The following is a 21,220-nucleotide window of genomic DNA, read 5'->3' as shown; positions in this document are numbered from 1 at the left end:
ATGTATGTTCCAGGAAACACGCTGGTCATACACGATCGTGCCTCGCAGTTCGATTTGAGTCGTCTTGCGCATGGCACGTCTTGGCACATGTGTCGGGAACAGGAGGCTGCTTTGTTTTCATTATGATACCCTTGTATGTCGCGCCACGCAGTACACATGATTCGTACCATACGTGTTTATCTTGGCCAGAGCTTATTCAGTTCACTTCGTCGCGTACAAGTCAAATTTCGTCAATACACAATACTTTCCATAAAACTCCGTCTCGTACTAAAGCACAGCCGTACATTACTATGTCTCCACTATCGCTGCCAGCATCACGCATCACAAATTGTATCCTGTCTCTCTGACTCTTCCTGTGATCAGGAATGCGAAAGATATATTTTCATATGTCCTGTTCTACTTTTCCCTGCCTAGCGGTCGAGCGAACACTGCATTAAGGGGAAGGATGACAGTATGATACCGTGTAGTGACCTGCCTCTATTCAAAATCCTCATGCTTTCATAACAATCAGTATCCCCGCTCAGTGTATGAACATCCAACACCACAGGCGCACTGAAAGGTCAAAACTAGAAGCATCGCAAAACAGGTACTTACATCAATCACTAGCGTCTCTATCATCTCATCCAAGATCCTAATATCATCTGGCATGTTGACTGCAACATGGGACGCTGCATGGATCAACATCATCGGATCTCGTTCTGACAAGCAAGAAAAGACAAGGCGGAAGAGGAGAAACACTCACTCCAACTCGGTGATCCTCCTCCAAGCCCAACAAACAACCATCGGAGCGATCTCTCCCCTAGCATCACCCATCCTTCCTGCCTGATGCACGACCATGAGCTTCTTGGTTCTACACACGCTCTTTACGACAGGTTCTATGACCAATGATGATATCGATCGGGGATCGATCGGTTTGATGCTGGTGCTGCATAAATGGGGATGAGTGGCTGGTGGGGAGTCGAGGAGATGGAGGGTAGATTAGGGTGACCCATGTGAGGAGGGTGGTGTCGGATGGATAGAGAGGTGTATTCGATGGGGACTTGTTCGACTGTAGGGATGTGAATACACACAACAGTTTGGAAAAGAAAAGAGTGAGATTTTTGCTGTGGGATTGATATGACAGGACAGGACAGACCTTGAGACGAGATACGGGGAATATTTAGCCTGGGAGCTGTATGTGATGGACGCGAAGGCAATTCTGAAGCCTGGAAGAAGTCCATTGCTAGCACAGCTTCAAGGAACTTGAGTTCCGAATCTATATCCTTCTACCGTGACTCCACCAGTTCACTGATGAACGCTATATGAACAAGCACGGACATTTCAAGACGTCTGAATCGGGGGACGAAATAATAAGTGGTCCACGTGATGCTCAAGCACAAAGTCAACGCGCTGCGACCGTAATCTGAGATGGGCAACGCGTACAGGCAAAGGTACTGATTTCTGGGTGCGAGCTGAGATAATATTGCGGTTGGAGATTCCAAAGATGCAATACTATCTACGTGAACCCTCGATCGGGCCCTGGACGTTATGCCCCGGTATCTGCACCAAAGCATCGATCGGTGAGGTTTCTTGACAGCCTTTTACCTGCTTCGGCTTCGAGATGACATGCTATTAATAATTCAGTCTACCAATCGATAACGGACGTTCAAACATGTAGACGCCAGTCCATCCTATTCGCTACCCACCACGCCTCCTACTTCCATTCCACCAAAACACCCACATCCACACATCTTTGCCACTTACTAGATGGATGAAAACAATCCTCCTCGCAAGAACCAATGGAGGCAGCTCAAGACCAGTCATTCAGACCCTCATTTGGTACAGGAGAGAGGCAGGAGGACAGCCAGTCACGATGTATGAACTTTCATCTTAGCAACTACATCATCTCTAATTTCTATAGCCGTCTCCTCTCTCGCCTTCGAGGAATGGATCTCGTGCACGACACCCGGGCCCAGTTTGCAAGCTTTTTGGCAAAGTGGTCAAGCGCTTCTCTCGAAGCGCTCGACAATCCCCAGACCCTGAACGCACGGCTGCAAGTTCCAGCTTACAGGACACACAACGTGTTCAGTCAAACAAGGCAAGCGTAATCTCAACTCTGAATGTGTCCCGTGTGCTATGATCAGTGCTAATCGCTTCTGCAGGATCTCACCCCTCCCACTCTCGAACCAGATTTTGGGCAGCCTTCCAATTCAGGGATCGTTCTCACCCCTCCCACTCTCGAACCAGATTTTGTGCAGCCTTCCGATTCACGGATCGTACAAGGAAGTTCTACTAATGAAGTTCGGAATATTCTCATCTGTCTCTTTCGACAATTGCTAACGTCTATACTTAGGCCGAACATCTCGACCAGAAATTTGTGAACGAGAGAATCGCCCATGCTAACAAAGGTCTCACAGGCATCAGCCAGGTCCCGACGATGGTTCAAGATGCTTCTTCTGCTACCAAAAACGTACCATCTGTTTCTGATGCAATCGATTCGTTCTCCGGGTTCCTTGAACCCTTGAAGGCATTCAACAAAATCGCCAACACAATCGCAGATGTACAGTCATCTATATCTTTTCGGTACGCGACTGACATTCGTGCGCAGGTCCAGCCCTACGCGAAGGTGGCGCTGAGCATATTCACTTGCGCATCCAAGGTAGGACTCTTTCTCAATCATTGCCGTTGCAGGTTGACAAAGTCTCGGCAACAGATGATTCTCGATCAGGCACACCGTGATGACGCTGTTTCCCTTCTGCTCTCAAAGATATCTGAAGTCTATACTTTCATCACGGAGAAGGAGGAATTGGCCAAGATTGAATCTATGCTATCGATATACGTGAAGTTAGCACAGCAGACACTGGTGTGCGCTGATTTCATCAGCCACTATGCCGAGACGAAGAGTGCCTGTGAGTCGATCCCACTACTTCATTCACCAAACTCAATGTTGCCTGTTCATATAGGGATAAGACTTAGCAAGCACGTTCTTGGGGAAACGGACAGCACGATCCAGAACTACAACAGTGTCCTCGACAGTCTCATGCAGCAATTCCGAGACCAGGCGGCTCGTGATACCGTTGTGATCGTCCACCATATGGGTATGAGTCGGTTTCCAGGTCTCTTTAAGCCTCGTCTGACATTCTACGATTCCCGTAGCTGAGAGTTTGGACCTCGTAGGCATGGAGTACGCAACGGGAGCCGGGTTAAATACGTCTAAATGTTGTTTGCCAAATACTCGGCAAGACCTTCTGAAGGAGATTCAGGACTGGATCAGCAGCACCGAGGAGGGTGCTCCACGGATCTTGTGGTTATCTGGTACAGCAGGGAAGGGTAAATCGGCTGTCGCCCATACGATAGCCAAGTGGTACATCGAACGCGGCGGTCTTTGCTCATTCTTCTGCTTCGATCGTACTCGGCAAGCGGATCGCCGTCAGGATAAAATATTCAGGACCATCGCAAGCGATTTGGCGAGCCGCAACCCTATCGTGCGGCGAGCGTTGGCGCAGGCAGTTCGTGATGACGACGAACTCAAGCGGACTGCAGATATCACCAAACAATGGCAGGAACTCATTGTCAGACCGTCAAACGCCTTCGCTGCACCCGTGCTGATAGTCATTGATGCGGTTGGACGAGAGCGGGGAAGCTGATTCTCGGGAACAGATTCTTGATCTACTCGCTGGCAAATCGAACACTTCCGCTTCGCAACTGTCCGAACTCCCAGCCAACTTCCGAATTCTCCTGACTTCCCGTCCCCTCCAAGATATTCACAATACTCTGCACGCACATGTTCACGACGTTTCTTTGGATGGTATCTCGTCTGCATCCACTGAACTCGACATACAGTTTTATATCTCCCACAAGTTGGAAGACCTTCATCACGTCTTCAACGATGAGCACTTCAAGGCGCTTGCCCTAAAATCCGACGGCCTGTTTGAATGGGCTCGTCTCGCCTGCGAGTACATCAAGGGTACGAACAAGGTGGGCGCGAGTCCGGTGGGTCGTTACAAAGTTGTGATTACTGGAACGTCTGAAAAAGGAACGCGTCTGTTGGATGATATTTATACGCGCATTTTGAGAGATATCATGCCGGAGGACGGGCGCAAGGAAACTATCCCGGTGTTTTGCTCGGTGATGGGGCAAGTCCTTGCCTCGTCGGAACCACTTCCCATACATGCGTTGACGGCTATGCGACTGCATTTTCCCAAAGGGACTTGTGATTACGAAATGGACGGAGTCCTTGGGCCATTGGGATCTCTTTTGACCGGCACTTCGGATTCCGATACTCCCATATGTCTCCTTCACGCATCATTCTACGACTTCCTCACAGACGTATCGCGGAGCCATGACTTCTTTGTCAATGCATCAGCGGCGCATAAAGATCTTGCCTTCGCCTCGCTTCGGGTCATGGGCTCGGAGCGCGGACTTCGCTTCAACATCTGCTCCTTAGAGAATTCGTACTTGCCCAACTCTTCCGTCCCTGATTTGGAGAAACGAGTCAAAGAATCCATCCCGGCTGAGCTATCATACTCATGTCGGTTTTGGGGGACTCACGTCGGCTCTACGTCCTTTGAATCACCGCTTGCTAAGGAAGTCGAGGCTTTCTTCGATGGAGAGCGCCTTCTTTGGTGGTTGGAAGCTCTGGCTCTGATGAAATGCCTAGGCAACTCTGTAGTGACCCTCTTATCTATTGCAGATCGTGTTTCGGTGCGTAGCTCAAGGTCATTCTTTTCCCAACAAATTCTTACGAGTCGTGGGGTGGTCGCAGGGTCATGCCGAGTTTACGCATGTTGGTGACGCTATCAGGGACACCCTGCGTTTCGTTCGAACTTTCGCACCCACCATTATACGCAGCACTCCCCATTTATACCTGTTGGCTCTACCATTCGCTCCAACGCAGTCGAGAATATTTCGCAAGTTCGCCGCAAAGTTTCCTCACACCCCTCGCATTGTCGCTGGCCATGTCGAAAATTGGCCTCCGATGGAAAAGATAATCTACGCGAATGACTGGGTTTACTCGGTTGCAATGTCACCAGACAGGAAACGCATTGCATGTGGTTTACGCGATGGAACGATCCAGGTGTGGGATACGGAGACTGGCGAGGCATTGTGTGCCCCTCTTCAAGGCCACACTAACACTGTTGCGTCTGTCGCATTCTCATCGGATGGACATCGCATTGTCTCAGGTTCATGGGACTACACGATCCAGGTGTGGGATGTAGCAACAGGCAAAGCATTGAGTACTCTCCAAGGGCACACTGACTCAGTTCGTTCCGTCGCAATCTCGTGGGATGGAAATCGCGTAGTATCGGGCTCAGCTGACAAGACAATCAGGGTGTGGGATATGGAGACTAGCGAGGCAGTGGGCACCCCTCTCCAAGGGCACACCGGCTACGTTCGCTCCGTCGCGATCTCCCCAGATGGTCATCGCATCGTCTCTGGTTCAGGCGACAACACGATCCGAGTGTGGGATATGAAGACTGGCCAGGGAGTGGGTACCCCTCTCCAAGGTCACACCGACGCTGTTTTGTCTGTTGCAATCTCACCGGATGGGAAATGCATCGCGTCTGGTTCACGAGACCGCACAATTCGAGTGTGGGATATGGAGACTGGTGAGGCATTGGGTGCCCCTCTCCTAGGGCACACAGACCTTGTTCGGTCTGTTGTATTCTCCCCGAATGATAATCATATCATGTCTGGTTCAGAGGACCAGACGATCCGAGTGTGGGATTCGAAGACTGGCGTAGCATTAGGACCCCCTCTTCAAGGCCACACTGCCTCGATTGAATCTATCACAGTCTCGTCAGATGGAAGTCGCATAGTCTCTGGTTCAAATGACAAGACGATTCGGGTGTGGGATGCCGACACTATTATGGGCAAGGCATCAGTCGCTACCTTTCAAAGCCACACTGACTCCATCAACTCCGTTGCGATCTCGCCAGATGGACATCGCATCGTGTCCGGTTCGGATGACAAGACAGTTCGAGTGTGGGATATAGAGACTGGCGAGGCATTACTTGCCCCTCTCGAAGGGCTAGTGATGTTCCGGCCCGGCTTAGGCTCAAAGCCCCGGCTTAGGCTTGGCTTCGAAGGGCTTAGGCTCACAAAAATTCAGAGCCTAGGCCGTGAGCCCAAGCCAGCCCAAAGCCGGGGCTTGGGCCCAGCCAGGCCGCGGCTTGGGGGAGCCAACGGACAGAGCAGCTTTGCGAAGCCAACGGACAGATCAAGCATTAGTGGTAGTCTAATTACAATGTGTCTAAATGTCCGTCTCAACATCTGACACGTCCTCAGCATCATCACCCAAAAGTAAAACGTCCCAACCTTCTTCTTCATCCACAGCGTCACCAGTCTCTGCTCCCGCTTCCGCTTCTTCGTCATTGTCGTCCAGGTACTCCAACTCGACGAGAGACGATGGTTCGGGCTCCCAGAACAGAAGATCGTGTCGTAGCGCACATTTAACACACTGGAGTGCTTCGACGATGTCAGCCTTGAGCCGGTTGCGCCGTTTCGTGATGGTGATGCCGCCTTGTGAGAACGCCCGCTCGCTCGAGACCGACGATGACATGATTGATAGATAGTCCCACGCAAGTGAAGCCCAAACAGGGTACCTCTGCGCATTGATCTGAAGCAAAGATTATCATTAGCGCGAAATTTCTGAGTAATAAAAAATATACATACACCCCACCATTGAATGGTGGACAAGCCAGATGGTGGAGCCGCTTCAACCGTCTCAAGGTAGGCCAAAAACTCAGCCCTCCATGGTCTTGTTGGGTCACCGATTGAGGTAGGTGCTGGGTTGGTTGACGAATCATCCTCAGAGTCACTGAGGACTTCGCGAATTAGCTTCTTGAGACTGCCAGCTCTGCCTAGCTTAGTTGCGTTCTGTGAGGCAGCAGATGACGATGGTGGTATGGGAGAGGTGGATGGAGATTCTGTGGTTTCGGGGGACAAACGTTCAGCAGCGCGCTTAGCAGCCTCTGCAGCGTGGAACTCGTTGATCGCCTTGGTTTGGGATGGCAACGCTGCCTTCTCGGCATGCTGAAGGAGGGCGGCTGTTGGCTTTGTTTTGCGCACAGGACGTGCAACACGGTGCTCGGCATCTGTGCTTGTCATGGGTGGGTAGTAAGTAGGGATGTTAGAGGAACACGTACCGACATGAATCAATTGAAAGATATTGGGTGCGCCGTCACACTTGCGAAGGTGAAGCAAAAAAGGCTTCAGATTTACGAAAAATATTGATCTGTGAAACTGAGATCTGGTTTTCCGACAGCGGAGTGAGTTATGTCGAGCTCGCGAAGCAGAGGACATGGCGCTGGCACTCACCGTGACTTTTCCGTAGCAACAGACAAGAGATAAGGCGTTGAAATTGCTGGATATGTTGGCCAATGCAGGCTTTTTGACTGCAACATGTGGACCATCCGAGTCGAAGCTGATAGAGTTGATGGAAGTCAAAGAAAGACAAAAATAGAGTCGGGAAACGTACCTCCGGCAAGGCTTCTATGGCAGTGCCACTAAACATGCCAAAGCCACGGCTCAGGCCGGCGGCTCAGGCTTCTCGAAATCCAAGCCCAGGCCCAAGCCTTCCTCAGGCCGTGACGTAGGCCTGGGCTGGGCCCGGCCTATTTGGGCCCGGCTTGGGCCGGCCCAGGGCCTCAAGCCGGGCCATGCACATCACTACGAAGGGCACACTAAATCTGTTGAGTCAGTTGCAATCTCATCAGACGGGAAGTGCATTGTGTCTGGTTCAGCTGATGAGAGCATTCGGGTGTGGAATAGTGGGACTGGTGAGGTTTTGGGTGCGCCTCTCCAAGGTCACACTGGCGCGGTGTGCTCTACTACAATCTCGCCGGATGGACATCACATGGTTTCAGGTTCAGCGGACGGCACAGTCAGGGTATGGGATATAGCAACTGGCAAGGCATTTGGTACTCCTCTCCAAGGTCACACTGACTGGGTTCGGTCCGTTGCCATCTCGCTGGACGGCAATCGCATGGTATCTGGTTCAGATGACAGGACAATCAAGGTGTGGGATGTGGAGACTAATGAGGCAGTGGGCGATCCTCTTGAAGGACATTCTGGCTGGGTTCGGTCTGTCGCAGTGTCACCGGATGCAAAATTTGTTGTGTCTGGTTCACATGATAAAACTATCTGTGTGTGGGATATTAGGACCGGCAAGGCATTGGGTGCCCCTCTCCAAGGGCACACCAACTATGTTCGCTCTGTCGCGATCTCACGAAATGGGCACCACATTGTGTCCGGTTCAGATGACAAGACGATCCGGGTGTGGGATATGAAGACTCGCCAGGGAGTGGGTCCCGCTTTTCAAGGGCACACCAGACCCGTTCGGTCTGTCGCAATCTCACCCGACGGCAAGCGCATTATATCTGGTTCAGAAGACAAAACCATCCGGGTCTGGGATATAGAATTTCTCAACCAACCCCACCCTTCCAAAGCGCCTGCGATATGCCTTTCACCTAACCCAATTTACGCTCTTCATTCCGCCTCCTCCTTTCTCCAGGATTCCTCAACTCCAGTCTCTGTTGTTGCGAATGAGGATGGGTGGGTTGTAGGTCCTGACGGACGGCTCCTTCTCTGGATCCCACTCAACTTCCACCCGCTCATATATGTACCCGGCAACACACTCGTGATACCTAATCATGTCTCGCAATTCGATTTACGCCATTTTGAACATGGCACGTCTTGGCACATGTGTCGCGAACAGGAGGCTGCTTTGTTTTCATGACGATACCCTTGTATGTCGCGCTACACGCTATATATGATTCGTACCATACGTGTTTGTCTTGGCCAGGGCTTATCCAGTTCACTTCCTCACGTACATGTCAAATTTTGCCAATACACGATGCTTTCCATAGAACTTCGTCTAGTACTAAAACACAGCCGTACATTATGTTGTCTCCACTATCGCTACCAGCATCACACATCACAAATTACATCCCGTGTCTCTCTGACTCTTCCTGTGATCGGGAATACAAACCATCGGTCAGTTTGATGCTGGTGTTACATAGGGAGGGATGAGTGGTGTAAGACAGGCTGGTGAGGAGTCGAGAAGATGGAGGGTTGATTAGGATGCCCCATGTGAAGAGGGTGATGTCGGATGGAGAGGTGTGTTCGTTGATCGAGACTTGTTCGGCTGTAGTGGAGATAAATAGGTCTGTACGCACGACAGTCTGGAGAAGAAAATAGTCAGAGAACGATAGATATAGGACTTCGGGCTCCAAAAACAATTGGGCTAGATCGTAGATGGCAGAGGTAAGGACTGGTATTAGCAATCTAGTGGTGCGCGCGTGCACTTGGAGTTTGTGCTGTTGGATCGGTGATACGACCAGATGCGCCCATGAACAATCCTTCAAGGCTCTATGGGATATAGCTCGTCATCATAGTCCATAGCCATGGTCGGGGTGCGTACAGTTAGCCCGTCAAGACCTGAGCAGTAGCGAAACCTCGCAACTTCATTCACAGGCTAACAACTCATATGTTAGTTGAAAAGGGGATGCAATAAAACGAACCTAGTCAGATGCGGGGAATATTTAGCGTGCGAGCTTAAGTTCCAGCTGCATATCATGGACGCGAAGGCGATTCCGAAGCCTGAAAGAAATTCATTGCTTAGTAACAAGACACTTTGAAGACGCCTGCAGCATGATTGATTAGAGACGACGTGGTGTAGAATGACGATAAATCAAAGCCTTATGCAAGACGCTGCGAAAAAATGTTAGCATCAATACATATGAGGTCGTAGGGCACACCTGTACACCCACCAAACTCTACGTCCTCTACGTACAAGTACGATGCATATATGACGGCGGTACTTATCGTCCTTTGCAAGTGCAATACTGATCTCGTCAGTACCTTTCTCCATGCAGAGAAAATTGGTACTTACCTGACAGCATCCCGCAGGACTCGATAAAAATGCATCTTGTGTCTCGCGGCTGCTGCGACTTCTGACATCGCAACGCTATTCCTGGTGTTCTGATATATACCCGTATGATCATATTGTGTGGAGGAGCTGAGAATATGTGATGGAGGAAAGGCGAATGTGGGTAACGGGTTGACGGGAGTGGTGCTCATTGTCGTCTGCCAGGTCGGACGGGACTGGTTTTAGGTCACTGGATGAGTTATTAATATGGTTTTGATGAGGAAGGAGACTTACCAGTGCGGTAGCGTAGACAACGGACGAGAATATTTGGCATGAAGTCGAGAAGAAATAAGGTCGGTACACCATAGCTGATCGATCGTTGGCCATGGCAGGGCCTGACAAAAACACATATGAAAGTTAGTAGGACCGCTCAGGAACTTGAATGATACCTGTGACTATCCACAACCGCGGCCGTACACCAAGTAACTTCCATCTCGAGAGAATAACATACAGTCACTGTGTCTCGTTCTCCCGAGAAAGAATAACAAGTTGTTATCCTGATGGTGAATTGGATGGCTGACACTGGCTTATAGGACCCTGCCCGTACCGCGGCTGTACGATGTTTCCTACTACTACTTAGTAAGCTCTGCACGCTAGCTAGTGTATGATAGAAATCAAGAAACCGTGTGAACTTTAATTTCCGTTGACATTATAACGTAAGCTGCACCGGTCTTTCTGACTCACAGACAGCACTGATCTGTACAATATTTGGTGCCGACTGTTGCGAGTCATTGACAACCACTGCTCGCCGGTCTCGAGTCGTGTGCCAAATGATGTCCACCGAACGCCACGTGCTTACTATTTTGATGTTCGTAGTAATGTCTCATCGCCAGCTTGCACGCGTGGCTTCTCTGGTCGAGTTTCTATGTCGGTCGTCCCCGGGCAAGCACAGCTTCCAAGGGCTTGTGAACTTCAGCCCGTCGCAGTAAGTTATTTCCTCGCAGTATTTGATATACAGTTGACGTGTTATTGGCGGTTTTATGTTATGCACGACAACCCCGGTGTGTAGAGTCAGAACACGACCGCCCTTTCCCGATTTCGGAATACGGGCGCCCTGTATAATTTGCAAAAGCCACAATCCTAGGCTGCATAATTATGAACACCGGTTCGAATCCGTAGGCATTCCAGTTGGCTATTTTTCCTCCCTAATAACTAACAAACCTAATAGACATTCCTCTTGGGCTCATTGTGTACTACGGGATCTTCGCCCTCCCTACTAGTAGGTATGGTACGTTAATTACAGAGAAATGCTTCACTATTTGTCCGACATACAATCCTCAACAAACCAGTACGCAGCTAACTCATCGTATGCCACGGAATCGGCTGACTCCAGTGCACACGTGTCAATGGTGCCGATTCTCTGAATTATACCGTTATCTGCTTCTCAACTGTTTGCCTATAGTGTTCACCCAAAATCAGGTCCGTTCAGGGGCCGGCCAGATAGCTTGCAAGATATTCCTACTTGAGCGTGGACGATCACTTAGTCCCCTGCTTCTATATTTGTCCGACGAGGCACTAGTACTTATGATTCAAGTTGCATCGCGTCTATAACCTCGTGGTTCTATATTTATACCGATGACATTATAGGGTCCGTTTTCAAATTAACTGCACCTGCGGAATCACAGCAACACCTGATAGCGGTCCAGACGCCCACATAATCTGTCTTTTTCTGCAGTGCTGAGCTCAGGGGCCACATGATTCAATAGCCTTGGATGGATAATGTTCATGTGCCTATACAGGCACTTGATATAGCTCCAAGACGTCGCAATGCGGTCCAACGAATCAATTTACAACAATAACATTATTTTTTTAGCTGCGGAGGTATAATTAGATTCTACTCATCAGTTTGTCGGGTGTTCATTCTACACAGTAACAGGTGATCTAGCGCAGGGGGACAGCAGCTACTCACGCTCTTGAAAATTGCTGTAAGCCAACGTTTACTTACAGAGTTCATTCAAATATGACATTACTTACTGGGCAACTACCATGCAACGTGGCTGCGGCACCAAAGATCTTCGGCTTATAAACAGATTCATCTCCATACCAGTCTTGAACTCGGCAACTGTCAAATTTATCGCTACAGTGCCTGGCTCCAAGCCGAGTCTTGAAGATCTGTGGTCGTGGGTATTTTGACAACTCTGCCGAGGCTTGATCTAAATGTAAATGTTCTACTACCGGTATTGCTTGGCTAGTGATTGGATCCTATTGCATTATACAAGGCGGTCCGTCGTGTCCTGCATGCCCAAAATAGGTCTGAAGGCGGTAACTGTAACTGACATGACAGCCTAGCTGCCTCTTGAACCATCAATGCTTATTCAGGTGATCCGTTGCAACGCCCCCCGCCAACGACATCCACAAAACGTACGGAAGGCATGAAAGCGCATTCAGGTACTCCGGTCAGCCGCCAAGTCCCTTTTGGATGCTACCCAGCTTCAGAGTTCGTATCGCTGACGGAGACTGCCTTTGACAGGTAATCAAATTTTCCATTCTACAACTCCGTAATGCATTTGAGTTGATCGGTGGTGACCTATAGGTGGGAATCTGCTGGGACGTACCAGTACAGGGGATTACTGCCTCATAGTCGATTATTTCGATCCACGAATCGGAAGATATGGAGACCAATTCTCTGATCCAGGGGGTGATACCAGGAGCACTACTTAAGCTGAAGGATGCAACGTATTTCACTCATCCTCCTCCTCCTATTGACTCGAGTGTCGAGTCATGTTCCAACTCTATGTATTCATATGCCTTCTGGCATGCCTCCAGGGTCGTGCCGTGACTATTGGCCCAGTTTCTGACCTCGTCATTGCAAATGGCATTGTATCCCCAGACGGGTTCACCAGATCGTCAGTGTTTGCTTACCTTTCGACCTATATGATTACTGACTTCATCGCAGGGGGGTTCTTGCCGGTGGCACTCATCCCGGGCCCACTATCGTGGCTCAGAAGGTAGCGTCTGCTTTGCATGCGCAAACTCTTGGTTGACCTCGCGTGTATTTAGGGAGACACGTTCAAGATCAACGTCACGAACCAATTGACTAACGATTCGATGCTAACGAGTACCAGTATCGTAAGTACCAGCCGATAAATGCATGTAGGAGCTCACAATGATGTCTGTTTCAAACAGCACTGGCATGGACTATTCCAACAACATAGCAACCAAATGGACGGCGTGTCATTTGTCACGCAATGTCCGATCGCTCCGGGACACTCTTTTTTGTATGACTTCAATGCTACCGACCAAGTGGGAACGTACTGGTACCACTCTCATTATGGAGTACGTGCTTTTATTTATTTATGGTGTCGGTAGCTGATTACAATTTAGGTCCAATACTGTGACGGTCTACGAGGTCCGCTGATCATCTACAATCCCAACGACCCATACAGTTCATTGTACGATATTGATGATGGTGAGTGCGTTCGACGAAACGGAGTTGCGTTTCTGACATTTGAATGAAGAATCTAGCATCATCACATTGATGGACTGGTAAGAAAAGAAAAGGCTTATGCACCTTTTTCTGTTATTGACTCGGCTTGCTTTGTAGGTATAACCTGCCATCGCCTCTAGTGCAGAGACAAGTAACTGCCGACTCGGTGCTTATCAACGGTGTCGGGCGTTATGATGGAGGGCCAAATGTGCCTCTCGCCGTCATCAACGTTCAGCCAGGAAAACGATATCGTTTCCGCTTGCTGAACATGGCGTGCAAGCCCAACTACATTTTCTCGATCGACAGCCATAATCTTACGATCATCGAAGTCGATGGTCAATACGTCGAGCCGCTCGTAGTGGACTCTATCCAGATCTACGCTGCGCAACGATACTCCTTCATTCTTGAGACAAACCAGCCTGTCGACAACTATTGGGTGCATGCCGATCCCGACGCGGGTACAAATGCCACGGCTATCTTTCGATATGCAGGCGCTCCCGACGCAGAACCCCAGAACATGACAAACTCGGACTGGGATGCTCTGAATGAGACTAGCCTACACCCCCTAACTCCGCCTTCGCCTCGTTTACTGCAGGAACCAGACGTCAAACTTGACCTTGTTCTTGGCAAAAACCTGTCCAATTTCAACTTCCTCATCAATAACATCCAGTATACTTCTCCTAGTGTCCCTGTCCTATTACAGTTACTGAGCGGTGCTATTACGGCTGCGGATCTTGCGCCCAACGGCTCCGTATACACTCTGCCACGGAATAAGGTTATCGAACTTACGTTCAATCCAGATAATTCCCCTGGGGGTCCTGTGAGTCCATTTTACAATGACGTGTATGTCCTTGGCTGACATGTCTTTACAGCATCCGTTCCATCTTCATGGGGTGCGTCTTGCCGTGTCATCTACATACATTCGATGGACTAATGATAATCTGGTTTGTAGCATAGTTTCGCTGTTATCAGGAGTGCTGGAAGTACCGCTTATAACTACATCGACCCCGTCATGCGCGATACAGTGACCACTGGCAACACCGGTGATCGTGTGACTATCCGGTTCATCACAGACAACCCTGGGCCTTGGCTGTTGCATTGGTAAGTGTTATATCCATGTCTTTTTAGCTGGTAATAACTTTTTGTCTTTGTAAAGCCATATCGATTGGCATCTATCCGCGTGAGTTGCTTCTTTCTCTGAGCCTGGACTCGAACTAATAATTGCATCCGTAGCGGACTGGCTATAGTATTCGCAGAGGCTCCTGAAGATGTAGCGGCTTCGCAGCCTTTCAATAGTAAGCACCGAGCACTATGAACTAGACTGGGTCTGACGATCAACGTTAGATGCTTCGAGGCAGCTCTGTCCGATATACAATAGCATTCCTCAACAGAATTTCCCTCTCCCTCCCGTTGATTGATATTCTTAGTTTATGCCTCCGTTTTTTCTAAAGAACATTAAACAGGACATTTTTCAAATACGATTTGTAGATTCGTAATACTTAGGTCGGACACGATAGATAGTAAATAGCCCTCGTTCTTAATGCAGAAGTGATGTCCGAGCTGATCGACAGCCATCCGTGCCGTTCTCCGTATCAATACAATACAAAATATGATTTAGCTACAAATACATGCACCCTGTATCTTGTGTTCCGCATGGAGAGAGCTTAATTAAGATGCGTCCAACCGCACCGCATAGAGGTACCAGAATAACATCAATCGTCTATACTTGCAAATCTGAAAGGGAACGGCACAAAGAGGCCGCGAAGGAAAGGGGTCGCGGGTTACTATGTCAAATTGAAGACGTACACGGCACCTGAGGTGAGTCAACGTTCCTGCATAATGTATGCTGCGGTCCTCAGCTGGAGAAGGGTAGTGCTTTTCTGATCGGCGAGGCGTAATCTCATTCTGGTCTACTTCGTGTGCTACAATCGTACATATGTTACACTGTTTGTTAGGTGAATATTAGCAAAGCGCCGCCGAACCAACTCATTGGCGATCCTTAGCGTACAACCTCGTATGATAGTCAGCAGGAGGAAGACGCACTGCATGTGACCGCATTCAGAATCTAAATTTAGACTTAGTCTCAGTCAGTAAAGGGCTTTGGTGCCCACCGCCAACAACGAACACGTCACTGTCAACAAATACTTGTGAAAGACACTAAGCTTATTGATTGAGTCCGTACTCGATTACCTACTCTCATGCGAGCTAGGCTGCATCCTGATACTGTAGCTATATGATGTATGAAACTCAATACGCCTTCTCGCAACCCTTTCCTAATTCGAAAGCTGAACAAACACCAATAAGACTTCATAGTAGTAATGCAAGAGGAAAAAACCAGTACCTCTCTCGGATATATTGCCTAGTTGTGGCGCTTCTCGTTCTTCAGACGGTAAACAAAAGCCTCTGGTGACAGGTGTTATACATAGGGATCCACCAGGCCTGTGATGACTTACTTCTCTTGTGAACAAGGTGAGATCCAACGTCCTTGCGCCCCGTGTCGCTGCTTTCGTCGGTTGAATGAGCGATGCAGGACTCAGAGTCATGGGAGTTAGTGCTTCTCTTGTAAGACCCAACATCCTCGCGCCCCGTGTCGCCGCTTTCGTCAGTTGAATGAGATATGCAGGACTCAGAGTCATGGGAGTCGGGGCTTCTCTTGTGAGACCCAATATCCTCGCGCCCCATATCACCGCTGTCACTGATGTCACTTTCGTCAGTTGAATGAGCGACGCAGGACTCAGAGTCATGGGAGTCGGTGCTTCTCTTGTAAGACCCAACATCCTCGCGCCCCGTGTCGCCGCTTTCATCGATCGAATGAGAGATGCAGGACTCAGAGTCATGGGAGTCGGGGCTTCTCTTGTGAGACCCAATATCCTCGCGCCCCATATCACCGCTGTCACTGATGTCACTTTCGTCAGTTGAATGAGCGACGCAGGACTCAGAGTCATGGGAGTTAGTGCTTCTCTTGTGAGACCCAACATCTTCGCTCCCCGTGTCGCCGCTTTCGTCGATTGAATGAGAGATGCAGGACTCAGAGTCATGGGAGTTGGGGATTCTCTTGTAAATAAAGCCGTCGTTGTCAACCTCGACGTCAGGCGACACGGGCGTATCGCCAAAGTCAACCGAGTCAGGTGTATCAGGTTTATCAGGTGTATCGGACATCCCAAGCCTGGGTTTGAGATGATCCATGAGGTTGGAGGAAAGCTCCTGGGGCCTAGCCAAAGCTGCATAGCATATCAGCACCGACAAGAAAGGCACGAGTCCTCGGTGCTCACAGGTACGTTTTTTGACCAAATTTGGTGTCGGATGTGATGTAGCAATAGCAGCAAATGTAAGGAGTGTGGTGAAAATGAGTGTGAGTTGCATGGTTGGAATCGACAACGGGTGTTTGGGTGCTAGAGACCTCTCTAGTCAAAATCGCGAGGGCTTTTATTTGCCACGAACTAAAATGTAGTATCGTAAGAACCGCCTAAGTTCATCGGATACCTTGTGACTTGACGCTTACCGGACATGTTATATTTCGGATCTGTGGCTGGCTAAGACAAACTTCACCTAGTCGTAAGAACCACCTAGGTCCATTGGATACCTTCCGATTTGACGCTTACCGGACATGGTATAGTATTTTGGATCCGGGGCTGGCTAAGACGAACTTTACCTAGGTTGTTACCACTCCGAAATTGTTCGGCTCCTATAGCTCAGGTGAAGATCTCGAACATGGACCGACAAGCCTTGGCAGCCGAACGGTGGCGGAGTTCGAGAGTGGTAACAAGTCACTAGTACACACTCGAACTTCAAATCTCTTCTCTTCGGTTTCTGGTACTGTGTAGTGCCCTGTGAGCATTCCGAAGTACTAGGGGGAAACACAAGTCCGTGAACAGTGAACACAACTGTCGAGGGATTCGCTGGCCTCGCTGGCCTGGTTCATGGGAACACCGTGACGTTCCATTCGAATCCAACTAATCCAGCTTCGTCTAGCTCGAGTCGGTGACATGATCTCATCATGACCGAGCGTTAGCTCAGGGTGGGACGCAAGGAGATGGATCCGCTGGGAGGGCGGGACAACTGCTTACGGATTCGATTATGCCTAATTGAATGACTCGCTAGTTAGCTTCACACTAAGAAGTTAGAACAGACGCAACGATGGGATGATAATTAAAAGATCAGTAGTACGAAGGATGGACGAAACTATGGAGTACTGGCAAACGAAGGCATTGTGGAACTAAGGGGAGTGGTGGGTGGGTAAAAGAACGAATGTCTACTCGAGTGAGGAGCAGTATTAAAGTTAGCAGGTGCGACGAACTCGACGATGTATAGAAAAAACGCGGCGGCGCTACCGCGCATTGGTGCCGGGATATTCCGGCAGGCTGCACCTGTATGAATCATAATCATTCTGCTACAGTCTGCCACTAGGGGCCGGGTGGGTGACATGCAAAAGGAAGATATCGGGTGGTGTGTTTGATCCGTTAATCATTGCGGCTATTTCTTCCTGCTGGGAGTTACTGGGAGTCGGCTCGGAGTGAGTGTAGGAAACCAAAAAGAAGTTGACACCCATAGATATCTCCAGTCTTATAGTGCCATGACGTGCTTTTGACATTCAGTTCATTCTGTGCTCTACTTCGTGTGCTAAAATTGAGTGTCATTTGAGAGATATACGTGTGGTTGTTGGTGGAGTGGATGATAGACGATGATAACCCGTGAGATACCCGTGGATACCCGTGCAGATCCCTAGATATAAGTGTAGATCGTTCCAAGGATAAGTGATGCGCCCTAGTTGTCCCATGGCCGTCAAAGGCGCTGCACCTAGGTCCTAAGCGGCGAAAAATAGTGGTTGTGTATACGAGACTCCTGTGCGGACGAGAACCACGAGGGTTCATACGTACATCCGTTGGATGCAGCCATGTTGCGGTCCAAAGGAGGCGACGTGCCCAGAAATCAATAGACATAAATCACACTACCTGCCTCGCATTTCACCTCTCGCAGCACAAACTGACGTTCCTACCTCCCAAGCTTCATCCGCTTCCTAACAGGGGTATCCGAAGTCAGAACTTGTGACGCAGCTGACGGGACGCGTTTCTTGGCACTTATGCCCCACCCGCTCTTTCCAAGCAGCAACACATCAGGCGAAGAGTTTGGGAGCCACATTTCCCCCTCAGCATCCTCGTCTTCCTCCATTACATTGCCCAGGCTGTCAGAGGAGAAGTCAAGTAAAGGGACAGATGCGCAAGGAAGCTCGTTGTCATCTGTGTCGAGCAGCGTAAGACTCGAGCTCCGCGCGATCGGAGGACTCGAAGATCGCCCGGTGAGGTGTGGACTCGAGGTCCTCCCTGTGGTAAGTACGCTCGAACTCCTGGCAATAGGTATAGGACTCGAACTCCGAGCTGACGCATTTGACTTGGCACGGGGAGGCGGTTTCTTCACAGGCGTAGCGGTTACGAGGGTGATCGCTGGTGTTGCGCGAGATTGGGAGGATTGAGACTGGGAATCGGTGCGCCCGATGATACGCTTAGCGGTTGCAGCAGGCATCTTTGCATCTGTCTGTGACATCGCAGCTGTTGACCGATCTTTCCCCTTCCATGTACGAGACATGCTGATCTGTCGAGTTAGCGCACGCTGAAGTGCCTTGTCCTGCGTTGCGCCTACGCTTGCTGCACGTTCCTTTTCTTTTTCCTGGGCGAGCGAAATGGACAGCGAGCGAGTGCGAGCAGGGGGCCTTGTCGTTACACCACTTTGTGAGCCTGCTGCAGTAGTAGATGATGAATGATGAGAATGAGATCCATGAAGTGATTTCCCAGTAGATGGTCCGGGAGAAGGAGGTTCGTCGGAGAAGGGAGAGTTTGGGAAGAGTTTGGAGCGCAGGAGGGCACATTGCTCCGGGAGCTTGGATTTGAACCTGTAATGATTAGATGATTAGTATTATGATTTATATGTGCGTAAGGCGGTCACTTACAGTGGTTCAACTACGTCCTCGCAAAACTTTTGCATCCAGTCATGTTCATTCTTGTTGCGGGTCGCAATCTCAGTGCGAGAAGTATTCATAAGTGATACGAGCTGCCACATTGAGAGTTTGTCCATGAAGGACTCGAGACGCTCGATCGAAGACGGGATGATTAAGTTTGGTTTTTCCTTCTTCTTTTTCCGTGAACGGCTGGGTTTGACGGGCGAAATAAATAAAATATTATTGGTTGGTGGCACTTCGACAGGCGGTAATGGAGTACATGGTCCAGGAAGAGAGAGCTTGAGGAAATAAAGCAGGATCTGAATCTGGACTCTACAAAGTCGTTATGATGCGCCCAAAAGCGAGATAAAAGCACTTACTCACGCTGCTCCATGCGCTCGAGCCAACCTGACCTCCATTTCTCTTCTAGCATCGCGTTCTCTTCTCCGGTGAGGTGTTCGTTACGCTCCGCGCTGCCATCAACTTTCTCATACCCCAAAGCATACCACATCATGCTCTCCTCTGCTTCGCCTGCACCGCCTCCGTCTGCGATAATCTGAGGAAGCTCATTATGGTACTTGTTAGCGGCTGCGCGAAGAGAGAGAAGGAGAGGTTCGATAAAGGTGTGAAGAGGATGTGGCTGGTCTTCTGCGAGATCCGGAGTTCCTCGAATGCGGAGAAGAGATGGAATAAAGAGAGAGAGCGGCATTATTGACTATAGTGTTGTTAGTAAATATATAGAACGGTTAGAGAAGGACGTACATGAGGAAGCCATAGAAAGTGAAGGTAGGTGCGCTGGACAAAGAGGGCTGGATCTGCTGGATCATGGTCTTGAAACGGGTAGTCTCTGCTCAGACTCTTTTCTTGGCCTGCAGTCCATTTAAGTGAGGCTGGCGTATGCAAAACAAAAGCTTGCTGAAGTGACATCGGCGATTCTCAGTGTAGTAAGTCAATGAAACGCGTCGCACGTGACCGCGTTCACTTGTTCGGTAATTTCCTGGCGGCAGCCTCTTGCCATTAATCCTGCTCATCGATCGGATTGTTCCACAATCCCATGTATGTTATATGAGGTTATATGGTGGATAGTCTCGAAATTACCCCTGCGATGGTCCCAAGTACTATCATGCTGCGTTTTTTTCTCACACACTTTGTAGGTTGGGTGTTTAAATACAGTCGTTTTTTTTTACCAAAGTAGATTTCACGAGACATCGTAGCTACCCGAAATTTTCATTGTGTCTAACCCAATATAAATACGAATTCGGGTTTACATCAAGGACTAGTACAAGTTGGGACTGACGATGTTCTAACACCCCTTGCGAATCGTTGCCTATTTTACAGCTGAAAAACAATAAGAAATGATCGTAGAAACAAAGAGCAGCAATACCTCTCTTAGATACATGTTAGTCGTCACACCTCTTGGTGTTGGACTGGTAGCCAGAAGCCTCTGTTGCGATAAGTGTTACACATGGGTGTCGATTAATCCACCAGGCATATAATGACTTACCTCTCTGGTGGGCATAGTTAGGTTCAGCGTCCTCACGCCTAGAAGGCGAGTCGGGAGAGTCAGGGGAATCAGGGAAGTCGGGGCAGTCGGGTGAGTCGGGTGAATCAGGAGAGTCAGGAGAGTCAAGCAGACCAGGAGAACCAGGAGAACCAGGGTCCCTAGTGGCAACGACAACAATGTTACAAGGAAGGCCATGCTGAGCCAAAGCTGTATAACATATCAGTATCAGTGTATCACTTCCACTGACTAGAGTGGCGCACGAGTGCTCACAAGTACAATCCGCCCCCATTTCTGGTGTGGGATATGCCACAGCAATAGTGGCAAAGGTTACGAGGATCGTGAAAACAAGTGAGGGCTGCATGGTTGGAAGTAAGAAGAGTAAGGGCTGTTTTGAAAGCTTTCTTGGCTTCCTGTTTTTATACATTATTGCGCAAAGTTCTTTAGAAC

General features: G+C 49.4%; 5 protein-coding genes across 5 annotated transcripts; 2 read left to right on the top strand and 3 right to left on the bottom strand.

Moving 5' to 3' along the window:
- Positions 1 to 1,746: 1,746 nt before the first annotated feature.
- Positions 1,747 to 6,075, top strand: HD556DRAFT_1482208 (WD40-repeat-containing domain protein; the record flags this gene model as incomplete). Its single annotated transcript, XM_041308647.1, has 11 exons — positions 1,747 to 1,854; positions 1,901 to 2,083; positions 2,142 to 2,279; positions 2,333 to 2,539; positions 2,588 to 2,638; positions 2,693 to 2,888; positions 2,943 to 3,077; positions 3,136 to 3,590; positions 3,640 to 4,683; positions 4,745 to 6,013; positions 6,055 to 6,075. The coding sequence occupies 11 exons, from the start codon at positions 1,747 to 1,749 to the stop codon at positions 6,073 to 6,075; spliced, it is 3,807 nt and encodes a 1,268-aa protein (XP_041158822.1).
- A 6,556-nt stretch (positions 6,076 to 12,631) lies between these two features.
- On the top strand, positions 12,632 to 15,042 carry HD556DRAFT_1482188 (laccase; the record flags this gene model as incomplete). The annotated part of the gene is made up of 12 exons (XM_041308646.1): positions 12,632 to 12,756; positions 12,807 to 12,858; positions 12,911 to 12,979; positions 13,037 to 13,186; positions 13,235 to 13,319; positions 13,369 to 13,396; positions 13,455 to 14,157; positions 14,210 to 14,230; positions 14,290 to 14,438; positions 14,494 to 14,517; positions 14,571 to 14,632; positions 14,682 to 15,042. 12 exons carry the CDS (start codon positions 12,632 to 12,634, stop codon positions 14,753 to 14,755), a joined length of 1,542 nt encoding a protein of 513 aa, XP_041158821.1. The 3' UTR covers positions 14,756 to 15,042.
- Positions 15,043 to 15,696: 654 nt separating this feature from the next.
- HD556DRAFT_1444662 (uncharacterized protein) lies at positions 15,697 to 16,700 on the bottom strand (the record flags this gene model as incomplete). Its single annotated transcript, XM_041306824.1, has 3 exons — positions 15,697 to 15,740; positions 15,791 to 16,558; positions 16,610 to 16,700. 3 exons carry the CDS (start codon positions 16,698 to 16,700, stop codon positions 15,697 to 15,699), a joined length of 903 nt encoding a protein of 300 aa, XP_041158820.1.
- Positions 16,701 to 18,329: 1,629 nt separating this feature from the next.
- Positions 18,330 to 20,196, bottom strand: HD556DRAFT_1444661 (uncharacterized protein; the record flags this gene model as incomplete). Its single annotated transcript, XM_041306823.1, has 4 exons — positions 18,330 to 19,224; positions 19,282 to 19,602; positions 19,650 to 19,984; positions 20,032 to 20,196. The coding sequence occupies 4 exons, from the start codon at positions 20,194 to 20,196 to the stop codon at positions 18,330 to 18,332; spliced, it is 1,716 nt and encodes a 571-aa protein (XP_041158819.1).
- Positions 20,197 to 20,669: 473 nt separating this feature from the next.
- On the bottom strand, positions 20,670 to 21,134 carry HD556DRAFT_1444660 (uncharacterized protein; the record flags this gene model as incomplete). The annotated part of the gene is made up of 3 exons (XM_041306822.1): positions 20,670 to 20,713; positions 20,774 to 20,980; positions 21,044 to 21,134. The coding sequence occupies 3 exons, from the start codon at positions 21,132 to 21,134 to the stop codon at positions 20,670 to 20,672; spliced, it is 342 nt and encodes a 113-aa protein (XP_041158818.1).
- Positions 21,135 to 21,220: the final 86 nt, after the last annotated feature.

Source organism: Suillus plorans (genome assembly GCF_016647745.1).
Source record: "Suillus plorans strain S12 chromosome Unknown HD556scaffold_38, whole genome shotgun sequence".
Classification (NCBI taxonomy): domain Eukaryota; kingdom Fungi; phylum Basidiomycota; class Agaricomycetes; order Boletales; family Suillaceae; genus Suillus; species Suillus plorans.
The sequence above is the reverse complement of the archived record's forward strand: the minus strand, read 5'-3'. Positions and strand labels throughout refer to the sequence as shown.